This window comes from Bemisia tabaci, chromosome 5 (genome assembly GCF_918797505.1).
Source record: "Bemisia tabaci chromosome 5, PGI_BMITA_v3".
Taxonomy (NCBI): domain Eukaryota; kingdom Metazoa; phylum Arthropoda; class Insecta; order Hemiptera; family Aleyrodidae; genus Bemisia; species Bemisia tabaci.
In genome coordinates this window covers 49,557,906-49,572,063 of record NC_092797.1, presented here as the reverse complement: position 1 = coordinate 49,572,063, position 14,158 = coordinate 49,557,906, and the positions used below count along the sequence as shown (strand labels likewise).

Sequence of the window (14,158 nt, the reverse complement as noted above, 5' to 3'; positions counted from 1 at the left end):
GAAAACATCGGACACCAACTTTGTAGGTGAATAGGACATGAATCCACTATGAGGAAGAGGCAGTATTGGTTAATCCATGCGGTGCCGAGGCGAGGAAAAGAGCGATAACAATTCTGCAACTCATCGAGTTGATTTTAGTAAAGTTTACCGTGCTTTTATTTTCAAAAGTGAATAATTAGTTTCAAAAATGCCTGCAGGAGGTGCTTTATTCGGTAGTGCAGCTACGCGGAATGCGAGTAAAAATTTGGTCGAATTTCGGGCTGGTAAAATGACAATGAAAGGTAATATGGTTCGTCCTGATAAAAGGAAAGGACTTGTGTACATTTATCAGTCGGATGATTCATTGATGCATTTTTGCTGGAAAGACAGACAAAGCGGATCTCTAGAAGATGTAAGTATAATAGACCAACTCCTATCCTTGCTCCCCTGTAAAAAGGTGTTACTCCAGATGCACCTCCCTTAGGTTCGACTCCTTGGTATCGATTCACAAAGGGCCTGTCAATTTTTTAAAACACTGAAAGTTTTGAGTAAATTTTGGCCAAAATTTTTGGATCTGCTCCAGTTTTTGGACTCCTACCACATCGCTATTGTTAACTGATATGCTCGGTACCTAACCTTCATCAGGGGACATACGTGCTCCAATTTAGGAACGGTACAAGTATTTGCTAATAACCTGGTAATGGGATCTCATTTTGGAGTGGAACTAAAGGAAATAGTTCTGGGTTGTTCATGAATCGGACCGTTCAAATGAACGAGTAATCGCAAGGAACGTGTATCCTAGAAGATTCACACCAATATGGACCAGTTCATCAGAAATCGTTTCGCGCTTAGCACTACTGCGGTAACTAGACGCAAGTTGTTCATGAATCGAAAAGAATTGGAATCGCATGGATGCCAACCTAACACTGTACAATCTTTGACTGCTCCTATGATGAGAGTTGAAGTTAGTACTGTATTAGGTTGGTATCCATGCGATTCCAATTCTTTTTGATTCATGAATGACTTGCGTCCAGGTCCTCAAGTCGTTCATGAATCGAAGGAATTTGAATCGACAAAGATGAACAATGAACACACAGATCACAAAATGAACGAGATTCGCACTGATAACCTACCTCATTTCAAAGATGGTCTTGTTCCTCAAATCTGGCGTTTCATATGGATCGTTTCTCCATTTCGATTCCTAATGAACGAGTGAGCTGAACAAGTACTAGGAGTGAATCGATTCCTCAGGAAAAAATACATAAAGTGTAAGACTCTTCCCAGCACTATAAGGAAAGGTTTTAAGAGGGATGGAAGAAGAGAAAAGAGATAGAAAGAGGTCATCTTTAGCGATTATTAAGTGGCACACAAAACCCTGTCTGGAGGGCTAGCATACACAGTTGCGTTTAATTTGCGAAGGAGAATAATTTGTGGAAATTATTCTCCTTTGAGTCAGCCGATTTGAGAAAGGATCAACGCAATAAATTTCATCTCCTTCTATGATTCCACAAGTTTGCAAGAAAATATAATGATCTGCTACTGGTTAAAGAATGAATCATCAGCTGAATAGGGTAGTGCTCGAAGGGGTGTGCCAGATAGGGAGTTCCCTAACCTTAGTGTACAGCAAAAGAGGCATAGTAATCTGAAACGGGCTCTAGCCTTAAGGTTTTGCACCTCTTTTCAAATGATTGCCTCATTACTATTAACATGGGTATTTTTTTGTTGCTTGTTTTTCTTGAAAAATGTAGTCCTAATTTTATTAATTCGATTTTATTTATGTTCTTCACAGGATCTCATTATATTCCCGGATGATTGTGAATTCAAACGTGTTACTCAGTGCACCACAGGTCGTGTTTATCATTTGAAGTTTAAATCCACAACGAAGAAGTTCTTCTTTTGGCTGCAGGTAATTCTTGAGTCCTCATCAAGTTCAGCTAGTTGTTTTGATTCTCTTTCTCATTTTTTTTTCTTTTACATAAAAATTAGCCATTATTTTTCATTGGTCCTTATTATTTAGACGTTTCTGCGCTTGAAAAACGTTTTCTAGAGATGGAGAATCCTTTGTCCCATGCTAAAAGTGCACTTGTAGATTTAGATTGAGCTTTACCTTCTGTGACCGTTGGAAGTTAATATTACTATCCTTTTAATAATTGATTATGCCGAAGCACTTTATGACCAATTTTTTATGCTATCACTTTTTCTAGTTCAGAGCCTGGGAGTAGGAGGGAGGATTCTTGAAAAAAGACAAATCGAATTGAGAGAATGAATCACTAAGTAGGTACTAGAATAAAATTGATTTGCGAAAAAGGAAAACAGAGAACCAAAACTGAAGAGATATATTGTGTCTTTGCACGCAAATAAAGACAAGGTTTTGGCTAAAAATCATAAGATTACTCATGTGAAATAAGTGTATGTGTGCTCCTTTTTATGGAAAGAAAAAAGTATCATTTAATGACTCTAAAGAAATATGTACATACAAGTCGTTTTTACTGCTTCAAATTTGAATTTTCATTTCAGTGAAATCCTAGTTAAATTTCACGTTGCCCACCAGTCCAATTTTACAAACCACTAGCTTCAAATCTTCATTTTAAAATTTTGTTCGCTTGCAGGAACCAAAAACAGATAAAGATGATGAATATTGCAGACGTGTCAATGAAGTCCTGAACAATCCACCTACACCTGGGATGTCCCGTGGCGGTGCCAGCAACCCAGGTTCTTTTTCTCTTACTGTTTTTATCTTGAATATTGATGTAAAACAAGAGCGCAATTGTATTTAATTAGAATTAAATAGAATTAAATTAGAATATTTGATGGCTTTGGCTAGAATCAGCCTAGCTCAGTTTCACATTGCCAGATTTTCTTGCTAATTTTTTTTTATTTTTATTTTCGAGAAACAAACACTACAAATGTGGCCCGATTTTTATGTAACAAAGTGGTATAATAGTGCTAAGTCCACACTGTTTTGCGAGGAAAGCAAATCCAAAAAATTCCAAAAATTGCAATTACAGCCAACAATTTGAGCTCCCATGAGTGTCAGTATAAGACTGAGGAGGGAGAAGGTTCAGCTCAGGCAGACGCATTATCGGGCATATAAATGTGGATTGGAAAGGCCCCAATAGTGTAGAATGAAGAAAAAGTCTTATCGGTCAAGAATCAGAGGAAAAAGAAAAAAAAAACAATCTTTTTTTTAAATTGGTGGGAAATTTTGTGGAAAGCTGTTAAAAAAAATGAAAACACTTGAGCACTTGAAAATTTGGAAGATTCTTCACCCCTGTCAGAAAGTCTCTAATGTTCCGAGAGTGCACAGATAGTAACCCTTTTTATTTTTATCCACAGAGGATCTGCAAAACATGTTGACTAACATGTCTCAACAACAGCTTATGCAATTATTTGGAGGTGTGAGACAGGTTGGAGGTCTCTCCAGTCTTTTAGGAACCATGAGGTAATGATCTTACCTACTGTCACTTTTTGAGCTGCATGATACTGGAATTACTTTGATGTTACTTACCTCTTGAGTAAAGGACCCCGCACACCTCTTATGGGAAGCTGCTCCACGACCGATTGCCTTCTGACTTATGTTTTTCGATTCTCCTCAAGATGCTGATCAAAAGTTATAATTGCGCCAACTTTCTACGATGCACTGTTTTCGCAAAAAACCTAAGAGAAGATTCAATTATTCGCCAACTATGAATAAAAAAGAACAAAGCATTTGAGGACAGGCCCGATGTAAATAAGGAAAAAACGTAGCGTGTGTCCGTCTTCTTATCTGTACCTGTTGACTCAGAGGCTATCTCTCTCCCGCACTCGCCTGGTAGACGTTCAGACTTTTCTGTTCTTATGCTCCTCAAGAATCTGATTTTTGGTCGAGCAAAACGGCGAGCGGAATCCGAGATAAGACTGCCGCTCAGTGCGGGAGTTCCCCTGATTTGTTCACTCGAGTACTGAAATGAGGAATCTTTCTGGCTTTTTATCGCCGAATAATTGAATCTTCTCTTAGGTTCTTTGCGAAAACGGTGCATCGTAGAAAGTTGGCGCAATTATAACTTTTGATCAGCATATTGAGGAGAATCGAAAAGCATCAGTCAGAAGGCAATCGGTCGCGGTGCAGCTTCCCATAAGAGGTGTGCTGGGTCCTTTCGGAAAAAAACTCATCTTCTAGCTTGGAAAAGCTCCTCAGAGCCTTTCGCGTTAGAAGAAAGCAATATTAAATTTGAGGCAAAGAAGTCGGAAGCCTCTGCAAACCCAAACTGGAATATTCTGTTATAACACTATCAACATTTTATAAACATAAATGCGTAAACATTAGTGATTGAAACGGACTTGCAAGTATTTTTAGCAAGTGACACTGCAAAATCTTCTGGCTTTATATATCTTAGTTTGAAATAAGACTTTATTACCTCAGACTTTTGAGGTTGTCCTTGTCTCAGCTTAAATTTCATCAAATGATACGTTGATTCGCCTTCTTAAGGCACCTCTCACTAAGACATTAGTGAAAAATTGTGCATTTGTAACTTGTCTCAAGACAAAGAGTCTCAACTTCCATCCAAAAGAAGGCACATTTAAGTTTTCTCCATCAAGTCCAATTTTATACTGAATTTCAACGCATGTGGATGAAATTGCTGACTCTCTTGTCAAAACGGTTTGTGCATCGAACTGCTATCTGTTTTGTTAAAGTCCCATTATCAGAGAATGTTTCGATTTTTCCAGAGAAAACTAGATTGATAGAGAAAGGCGAATATAATTTTTGAGATCAACACTCAAAATCAGATTGGATGCTGTTCTTAGAGCCTGTTTTAGATTTTTTTGCGTAATTCTCTGTGTGCGCGGAGTGCGGGACTCTGCGCGACATTGAAAAAGGCAAAGTATCTGAAATGGGCTCTACTTTTTATGCAAGTCAAAAAAAAATGTTTTTTTGTATGCTCACTAACATAATATTTACTCAAAGCTCCCCACTTTTTAGCCCCTCCAGTTCTGTGAGTCCCAGAGCAACATCTGGAACTTCTTCAACCAGTAGTAGCACTGCCACACCTAGCACACCGAAACCGTCAACAGCCAAATCTTCATCTAAACCTGCTACCACTACAGCCTCTGCTCCAGCCGCTGCTGCGACAGGTATAGTTGAACTACATTTTGCAATAATGAACTAAAATTTTTGGCCCATACGTAAAAACTCCTAATCAAAACTAATGGCATGTATGTTGTGTTTAATGTGAGCCAGAAATTGTACCTCCTGATTGCAAAATATAGTTCAATTCATCATTATGGATCAAAAATATCTACACTGCAAAACTTTTTCTCACAAAAGACTGATATAGTGACTGCATCATTCGATATAATATCGAAATCTTGGTTCAAACCAAAACCCACTAAGATCACCTCATTTACGAATTCTTCTTCAGTTACTTGTGTTAATTAATTAAAATTTAGTCATTGACTGGTCCCAAATCAATTGAAGATTCATTAAACATGAGAACTGTCGTTTGTAAGAAACACTACAATTTCTTGTGATGAAGCGATTAAAAAACAAAATAATCAATTTTAAAAATTAAATTTACGGAACAAGTATCGAACTCCGAACCTGCAGCACCACAGGCGAGCGCGCTACCGCTTGGACAACTGTCTCGCATGACCACTACGACATTCGGATCGCATTAAAAGGTGCGCGCACAGTAGGCTCAAATTGAGCGCGTCGCTGACACGAAAAAACGGCAACTTCAAAAATTCATAACTCAAAAACGGCTGGGCATTGGCACCTAAAAAAAAAATACGGGTTCTTATATTAACCTATTCTACCTCTCTGCCAAATTTGAACCCGATCTGAGGTGGACAATCGGTAGCCTCCCCTTGTTAGACGCATTTCACCACCAGGCGTAAAAGGCGCGAATCAGAAACAAGATTCCGTGTTTGTATACATTTAAACCAAGGGTTCGATATTATATCAAATGACGTAGCCACTAAATCAGTCTATGGACCTCTAGACAAGGTTTGAACTAGAGGAACTTTAGAGTATAACTAGAGTGGAACTAGAGTATGGACACGTCGATTTATGCAGCTCTTGGGCCCAAAAGGGCAACAAGTACAACAAAAATCACTCGGAAAAGGCAGCTGAAATGCAGCTATGCATTTGAAAGATTAATCAATATGGCTGACAGTGCATTGTAAACAAGCGTCTTCTATGTAAGATTTTGTAGAGAAAACATGTGATGTTTTCTCTACACCTTGTCCGGTGGCCCATTGTCTTTCGCAAGCAAAGATCAGCAGTAGAGTCTCTTCATACCCACAGTAGCGTAATATGGAATCCTTTCTGATTGGCCCTCATTTTAGGCTTCATTCTAGTTTCATGAATGTCATAAATGAGCAAAAATATTACTCTTTCACCTGTTCCAAAGATTATAAACCGGACTTGACCAAGGAACCAACTGAACGGAGGGCACAACAGTGAACCAACAGAACAAGAGTGGAAATGGAGGAAAGAAATCTGAGAATGAGTAACCAAGGATCAGGAAAAATGCTACTAACTGTCTAATCTTCCTGCTCCAACCATGACTGTAGGTTATGCAACTCTGAATACAAAGGGACTCCACTCAGCAGGGCTATAGAAAAACTTGTTCCCCTTTTTCATGCTGCTGCACTGGCTAGCCTATTTCAGCCGATTTTACATTTATTTTCCTTTGACAAGCAGCTTTATACTGCAAAAGACCAATGCAGCCAAGAAGAATTTATAATTCTCCTGTAGAAAACTATTTGTCATATCCTTTAAAATGTGAACAAAATGTAAGTATTATCCACACAATGCACACAGTCAAAATCATTGAGCTGCTCTCAGCGCACCTCTAATTTACTTTACTTAATATTATAAAGTTTAGTTATTTAAAAAAAAATCAAAAGAACCAACAGAACTATACTTTACAATCTCCTAGCTACAGCTTTTCATGAGACCTTTTTTGGTGTAACCAGGAGTATTCCATCTCAAATCAACTTTTGTTCCATAATGGATATACTTTGTTAAAAGCAGTGAGAGATTTGTTTGTCAAATTATTTAACTTCTTTACATTTTTGCATGGCAGCCTAACATTACGTATGATATTTATGATTTGTATGGACAGGAAGAGCATATGAAATTACAGGTCCCCCCCCCCCCCCCCCAAGAAAACCTAGTGCATGACTTTTTTTCACAAAACGGATCGTCCGGTATGGTGGTGTACCAAGGATGGTATATGAAAACATCACCAAAGAATGTTGGAGTTCCCCCCACCAAGAAAAAAGTTGTAGGGAACAAATTGTGAATTGTCGGTATCTGACAGAAAACGTGAAGGTGCCTGAGAAAGATAGCTTGATTATTAGCATGATAGTAAGATAATTTGATTTGACTACTTTTTGCCCACTACCATTTTAACTAGAATGGTTTTCACCATCAGTAACATATACAAATAAGCCTGTTAGCTATTGATGACTTTCTTGTATCTTTTATAGCAGGAGGCTCATCTTCTTACACACCTTCCGCAATCCAATTGCAAGACCTGCAGTCTTTACTATCTGATATTCAAGCACATAAAGGCCCTAAATCCTCAGGAGAAACTGCAAATCGGCCAAATGGTATGTCATTTTAGCTCACAATTTTTTGTGAGCAAAGCCTGATAGGATATTATTGCGTTAGAAAAATAAATACTTGAAGAACCTAGTGACTAGAAAAGGAAGTAAATGAGTACAGAATAAAAACGTGACATGAAAATAAAGAATACTAGACAACATGATGCATTAGGGTGGCCCAATTTTTTTTTGGTCTTACCCCCTAGAACTGATCCATTTGATTAAAAAACACTCTGCCAAGTTTCAGCCAAATTGAATAATATTAACCCGTGCCGACAGAGCCATCTTTTTCACATGAGATTTTACAGTGAAAAACACATTTTGATCAGAAAAATCCATTTTTCGGAAAATGCGTAATTTCTAGAAAAAATCTGAGGTCATATTTGGCTTCAGCAGGAAAAATTAAGTGGGAAAATATATAGCTCCTCAGAAACTCCTTATGGAATAGAAGGAAACGGTTATCATTTTCGAATTCACCGTTAAAAAACACATCAAAAACATCTAATACAAGTCGATTGTTCATTTCCTAAAAATTGAATTTTCACCGGAAACCCCTGTTTCTACAAGAAAATCGATTTTCTGGAAAATCCCGATACAATGGAGCAACTTTGTCATCATTTTTGGACTCATCGTTAAAAATCACATAAATAACATCCGTCACATGTTGAGGTTTATTTCTTGAAAATTGAGTTTTCTCTGGAAAACCCTCTTTCCATACAGGAAAATCGATTTCCCGGAAACTCCTGATGGAATAGAAAAAAATGGATAGCATTTTCGGACTCAGCGTAAAAAAGTACATAGAACACACCCTCCATATGTTGAGCTTTGTTTTCGGATGCAGGCCTTCGTAATTATTTGAGATTCATCATCGTCATTTTACTCCTTTTTAGCGTTTTCTAGATGTTTCAGTTGTTTTGTCGCTATAACGAGGGGTAAAAGATTTTTTTGCAGTGTCCAATACATGCTTTCCCACTTAATTTTCCCTGCTGAAGCCAAATATGACCTCAGATTTTTTCTAGAAATTACGCATTTTCCGAAAAATGGATTTTTCTGAAAAAAAAGTGTTTTTCAATGTAAAATCTCATGTAAAAAAGATGGCTCTGTCGACTTGGGTTAATATTATCCAATTTGGCTGAAACTTGGCAGAGAGTGTTTTTTGATCAAATGGATCAGTTCTAGGGGGTGGGACCTAAAAAATTCCGACTTTGCCAAATTTGGGCTACCCTAATGATGCATCAATAATGAAAAAGAAGACTAAGAAAGAACTTGCCGTAAGAATGCGTTGAATTCTCTAAATACATCTCGTTGAGTTCAACATACTCAAGGCCTAGAAATTATGAATCAATCATTATTAAATGTGAAATTTCTGCACTGTTGGGCAATTTGCAGGCGCCTGTCGAAGAGTTAAAAATACCTCAATTTTCGCTCCTCGATTCCCCTCCCACCCTCCAGTAGAAGCTACTGAATATCTATGAGTCTATGTTTATGACCTAAAAATCTTCAATATAGCACATTAAGGTGCCTTTCATCAGGGAAACTGGATATCTCCAATGAGTCTAAAAAAAAATGGGGTAAAGGTCGCAGAGAAAAAGATAACGATAGATACGAAGCTCCTATTTTGTAGAGTGAGAGAACAGTTTATTCCTGGAAACTTTAATCAACAGAAATACCAACAAACCGTTGGGCATTGGCATAGGATTTTCTGTCCTTGGTATTACATAACAATTCTGCTACAATGTGCAGTTTGAGTGGGTGAACTTGTTTGTTGTGAAACAGTAATTCCATTATTCCATCCTCATGCCTTTTACTTCAAACCAAGGGGTCCTCCCCCTGACCGCTACACGGCTCAACCCCTGGGGCGCTGCGAGCCCCCGAAGGTCAGCTTCGCAGCCAGCAAAATCGTCGAAATCGCCCGACGATCAAATTGAAATTGCCTAAAATAATTAAGAATTTAAAAAAAGATTCAACAGCTAAAAGAAAATTTAAAATAAAAAAAAAAAGATACCTCATCAACATATTGAAATCGATTACTCTCAACCTACTGAGAAAACTCGAATGTAAAAATCCACAGTATTATTAAGAATTAAAAGAAAGAAACCTCAATCAACAAATTAGAATGAAATAATGAGAAATAGAGGACGCAAGCCAACTGTGAAAGGAGTAAAGAGAAACAGGATGTAAGCTAGAGTCAACAACAATACAAGGGGAATTTCCCACTAATGGGTTTTGATGGGTATAGGAGTTTCCCTTTTACGGACTTTGAACTCCCCTTCCTTACCCCAGTCTATCGACGGTCTTACTCCTCTTCTTCACCCGGTCCATTGAGCGTCTTAAAAATGATTTTATTAGAATAGTGAGGATTAATTTTAGAAACTAAGCTGTCGAGTGAAATGAGTTCTGGGAAACAAAATCCATTTTCACATAAGTTTAATCTAGGTCCAACTATGTTTAGCCTAGCCTTGATCTGTATCTTGAAAATTTTTCAAACACGAAGACATTAATTATTCCCTTTGACAGGATTTACAAAACTGAAATTAATTTTTTTACTCATGAATTATTTTTCAGTTGATTTATCCTCTGCCTTGAATGCTGAAGGCTTGCAAGCAGTTCTGAGTAACCCTGGTATCGTTCAAAACTTGCAGCAGCATTTACCTTCCCTATCATCTACTACTACCTCCAACTCTCAGCAAGACCAATTACGCAATACCTTAGCTTCTCCGCAATTTCAACAGGTAAGAATAAAATGAAAAATGCAGCATTCCCATTGGTCTAGAAGACCTAGAAAGTTAGGAATTGTACAGCGACCTGAGAATGTCAGGAAATGTACAGCGACCTGAGAAAGTCAGGAAATTTACAGCGACCTAAGAAAGTCAGGAAAATTGAAAGAAATTTATAAAAAGTAAGTCGGCTGTGCAACTGCATGTCTCCTCTTCAAAATTTGAAAGGAATACGAATCACAGATCGGTAATTTGGAAATAAACTTCTAAACAAGATGTAAGTGGTCTGTGCCGAGAATACTTAAAAATATCTCATTTAGGAGTTATCTTTAGAACTTTCCATTGTGCGAAGATTTTTCTATGTAAAATTTTGAATAGAAAAGTTGTGACATTTTTCTCTTGTGCAGACTTGGTCTCTTAGCCCATTTTAATATATATTCCGAACCACTTTAGTTGCTTGGTCACACAAGCTTGGAAAGAGCATCCACGACCTAATTTCAATTTTTTCAGCCCTAATTTCTCTTTTGATCTTGAAGCCACTCTTACAGCTTTTTTCTTGAGTTGAATATTTTGGCTTTAAGGCCTGTTCCCCTTGGACAATCAAATGTCGAAACCACGGATCTCCATTGCGGTGTTTCCAAATCTCAGTTAATAGTTTATTTTTCCAAAGAGGGACAAGTCAACCTAGTGGCTCAAAATTCATATAGAATATTTTACTAACAGTAGTAAGAGAGAAGAAAAATTAAGGACTTTTTTAAGAAATTATGTTAACCAGTTTTCCATGGAAAAAATGAAGTATGACCGGAAGTCTCTAATGTCGCTAACAGAGTTCGCACTTAACGGTCTCGCACTTTCGTCATTGATGTGGTGATGTCTCTGTCGCAGGCAAATAGTGAAATCAGGCATTTTGTCAAATGCCTAGGCAGATAGTTAAATTTTGACTGTTTGCACAATTTTGTCAATTTATGGCAAAGAGCTCGCGAGTTTTCAATATTTTTGGAAAAATAAGTCATCAAACCTACGGAGCTCTTTTTGTCTCTACCTCTTCAATTCCTTCTCATATTTTTAAATGTTTACTTTCTCAAAATTCTGTTTTTTATGACATGCTAAAAATTTCGAGATGAGTGTCTGTTCAGGAGCTAAAAATCGTTTAAAATACAATTGCGTGATGCAAATTTTTATTGAGAATTTTTTCTTCCAGGAGCAATTAAATAACTTTTCTAAAATTAGGAAAAGAATCAGAATTTCAATCCACGTTAGAATATTTTAATATTTGCCTAGACATTTGACAAAATGCCTGGTTTTACTATTTGCCTGCGACATCTCTATCAATATCAACCTAAGACACATGACGCTTGGAGTGATCATGTCTAATTTTGATATAATTCTGTGACTTGCAAGAATGATCCATGCTTGACCTTTTCTAATTCATAATCGTTTTGTTTCGATGCAAATTTTCAGGCTGTGAGCATGTTCAGCACTGCACTGCAGTCGGGACAGCTAGGTCCTGTTGTGGAACAGTTCTCTGTTGGTCAAGATGCTGTGTCGGCAGCAAATGAAGGCAACATGGAAGAGTTTGTAAAAGCTCTAGAAAAAGCCACAATCAGTAGCGATGATGATTCAACCCCAGAGCAGCCAGACAAAAAAAAAAAGAAGGAAAGTAAAAGCGATGAAGATATGCCCATGGATTAATTAATAATTTATCTAATTAAGAATGTTGAATATCAAGTATGAACGTTATGGATGATTTTTCCCTGTTCCAGCTGCTTGGAAGATAGCACATCTTGTTATTTTCATAATCCCAATTTTTTTTGGTAGCTTTTAACTTTATATTTCATTAAAATTTACAAAGTGGTTTTTTTAAATTAATTTTATTAATTGCTCTTTCCTTGAATCTTAAATAAAGTATATTTGTTAATTTGTAAGTCAGCATCCACAACACTTCCAGAATTCCTCTCTCATCTGGTCACTGCATATCAAATCACAGACATTACTCTATTTGATAGATCTAGGGCTAAGGCCATCTAGTGGATTGACAGTGAAATTACCAAGACCGAAGACTGAGAAAAAATTTAGGCATCCCTGAAGCCCTCAGTCTTTTTATGCAAGATCCTGTACTCCTTCCTCGTTGATCTACCTCTTCAGCATTTTTACATAATGACCTTGGGAAAGCAAAGATAGGTTTATGTCTCATCCATTTTTTTTTTTTTTTGTAAATGAAAATCAAGCACCCTTAGACAAGAAAAATTTAATGCGTCGAAAAATGTCTCACAATTTTTGGAATTCATATGATCAATATGCCCAGACAGGCTATTTAACAGACTAGACTGCAGCCATAAACTGCAAATCAATGGCCAAAGTGCAAAATCACCTATCTACATCGTGGTGCTGCAGAATTTCCGCTTCCATTTTCATTTTTTGGAAAAGAAACATCAGGTTGGCTTTGTAAAATTTTACAGATTATTCTGCTAACAGAGAAGAAAAATTATGGACGTTTTCAAGAAATTACGTCGATTAGTCTTCCAAAGAAAAAATGAAGTAGGTATGACAAGAACTTGGCAAACAGAGATATTAGTTTTGCAAATGCCCAGGGTGTCTACAAGTCCGGAAATAGTACTGATTGTTGAAGGGCGGTCGGGAAGGACTGAAAAAGTATGTAAATTCCGCATAAAGGTTTTCTATATTTTGTCATTTTTGTTGCAATTTGAGGAAGAAATTCAAATTTTTGAAATTTTTTGATTATCGTCAATTGGAGGTACTGAATTTCTTGGGAATGTACTGAAAAAGTACTGTAGAAGTACTGATTTTTGGCCAGCCTGTTTTAGTAGACTCCCTGATGTCCCTTGAAAAATTAACATATAGTGAGACTAATTAATATGCACAGATAGATAATCAAACTGCAGCCAATGAATAAACAGTCCATGTTACGTTCAGAGGTCCCTTGAGATTCAATAGTCATATTGATGTCATTCTACTAGGTATGCGAATCTGAAGATGTTATGTGATGTTGCTCTTTACCCTGTCTTCATACAGTAGCCATACCCTGCGTATTCATTACAACAAAATAGTTAGAAAAATCCAGATTTTCAGAATTTCACTTATTTTCAAATGAGCAGTAACTTGAATCCAACCCTGTTGAAATTTCTTTAAATTCTTGGAGGGATAATGATATGAATTTTGAAAATCTTTGTAGAGTGTCTCAGACTTAAGTATCTGATAAGACTCTTACTCCTGATGATTTAAATTAGCTTTGTAATCTGATTCTAGCTTGTCAGACATATTTAGAGCCAGTGATCTAATTTCACCGGGGACAACATTCCTTTGCCTGAAAATTTAGACTTCAGCATAAAAAATAAGGGGTGCCACACCAACTGCATTCCCTACCAAATGCCCTGTTTCATCAACAAAAAGCTTAATGACTCTGCATGAAGACAGTGTAGAAATACGTCTTTTTTGTTTACTACTTCAAATAGCCCACTAGGGCTAATCCTTGCGCTTTTAGTCCAGTCCCCCCTCCGTCCCTCTAACCAGTCCCAAACCAGTAAGCTTATCAAATTGAAAATCTTCTGTATTTTAACTCTCCTCTTGTGTTTCCTACGGAAGGAGGGTTGAGGCTTTTCAAAACTCAGAATTGATGCTGTCTCTATCTTATGAAGTTATGAATCACCTAACATGTAGTTTTAAAGCATTGGAGACTTGTTCGTTCTGAAACGTGAACGTTTTTGTAATTACAAAGAAACTACCTAGGTATCACTTCTTGTTTTGTGCCTATTGTACCTGCCAGGATGATCAATTCAAGTTTAGTCACTAGCAGCCGAAAAATTGCCAAGTCCAAGTTATTAGTTGATTCTAGTGAGTCGAGACAGCAGGTA

The 14,158-nt window shown here is 37.2% G+C and overlaps 1 protein-coding gene across 4 annotated transcripts; it reads left to right on the top strand.

The window, feature by feature from the left end:
* The first annotated feature begins 52 nt into the window (after positions 1 to 52).
* Rpn13 (regulatory particle non-ATPase 13) lies at positions 53 to 12,211 on the top strand. Of its 4 annotated transcripts, none has more exons than XM_072300858.1 (8): positions 53 to 391; positions 1,769 to 1,885; positions 2,589 to 2,691; positions 3,316 to 3,421; positions 4,925 to 5,091; positions 7,456 to 7,575; positions 10,135 to 10,301; positions 11,748 to 12,211. In XM_072300858.1, exons 1-8 carry the CDS (start codon positions 188 to 190, stop codon positions 11,976 to 11,978), a joined length of 1,215 nt encoding a protein of 404 aa, XP_072156959.1. In that variant the 5' UTR covers positions 53 to 187; the 3' UTR covers positions 11,979 to 12,211. The 4 variants fall into 4 exon arrangements, with proteins under 4 accessions (XP_072156959.1, XP_072156960.1, XP_072156958.1 ...); XM_072300859.1 differs by having other exon boundaries at positions 55 to 391; positions 4,940 to 5,091; XM_072300857.1 differs by having other exon boundaries at positions 55 to 391; positions 7,453 to 7,575.
* The last annotated feature ends 1,947 nt before the right edge of the window (positions 12,212 to 14,158 follow it).

Excerpts from the sequence above, each read along its gene's own strand:
- Rpn13 (XM_072300857.1), top strand. The coding sequence starts at position 188 with ATGCCTGCAGGAGGTGCTTTATTCGGTAGTGCAGCTACGCGGAATGCG. Across the intron at positions 1,886-2,588 it reads AGTTCTTCTTTTGGCTGCAG|GAACCAAAAACAGATAAAGA; the intron begins GTAATTCTTGAG and ends GTTCGCTTGCAG. Across the intron at positions 10,302-11,747 it reads CTTCTCCGCAATTTCAACAG|GCTGTGAGCATGTTCAGCAC; the intron begins GTAAGAATAAAA and ends GCAAATTTTCAG.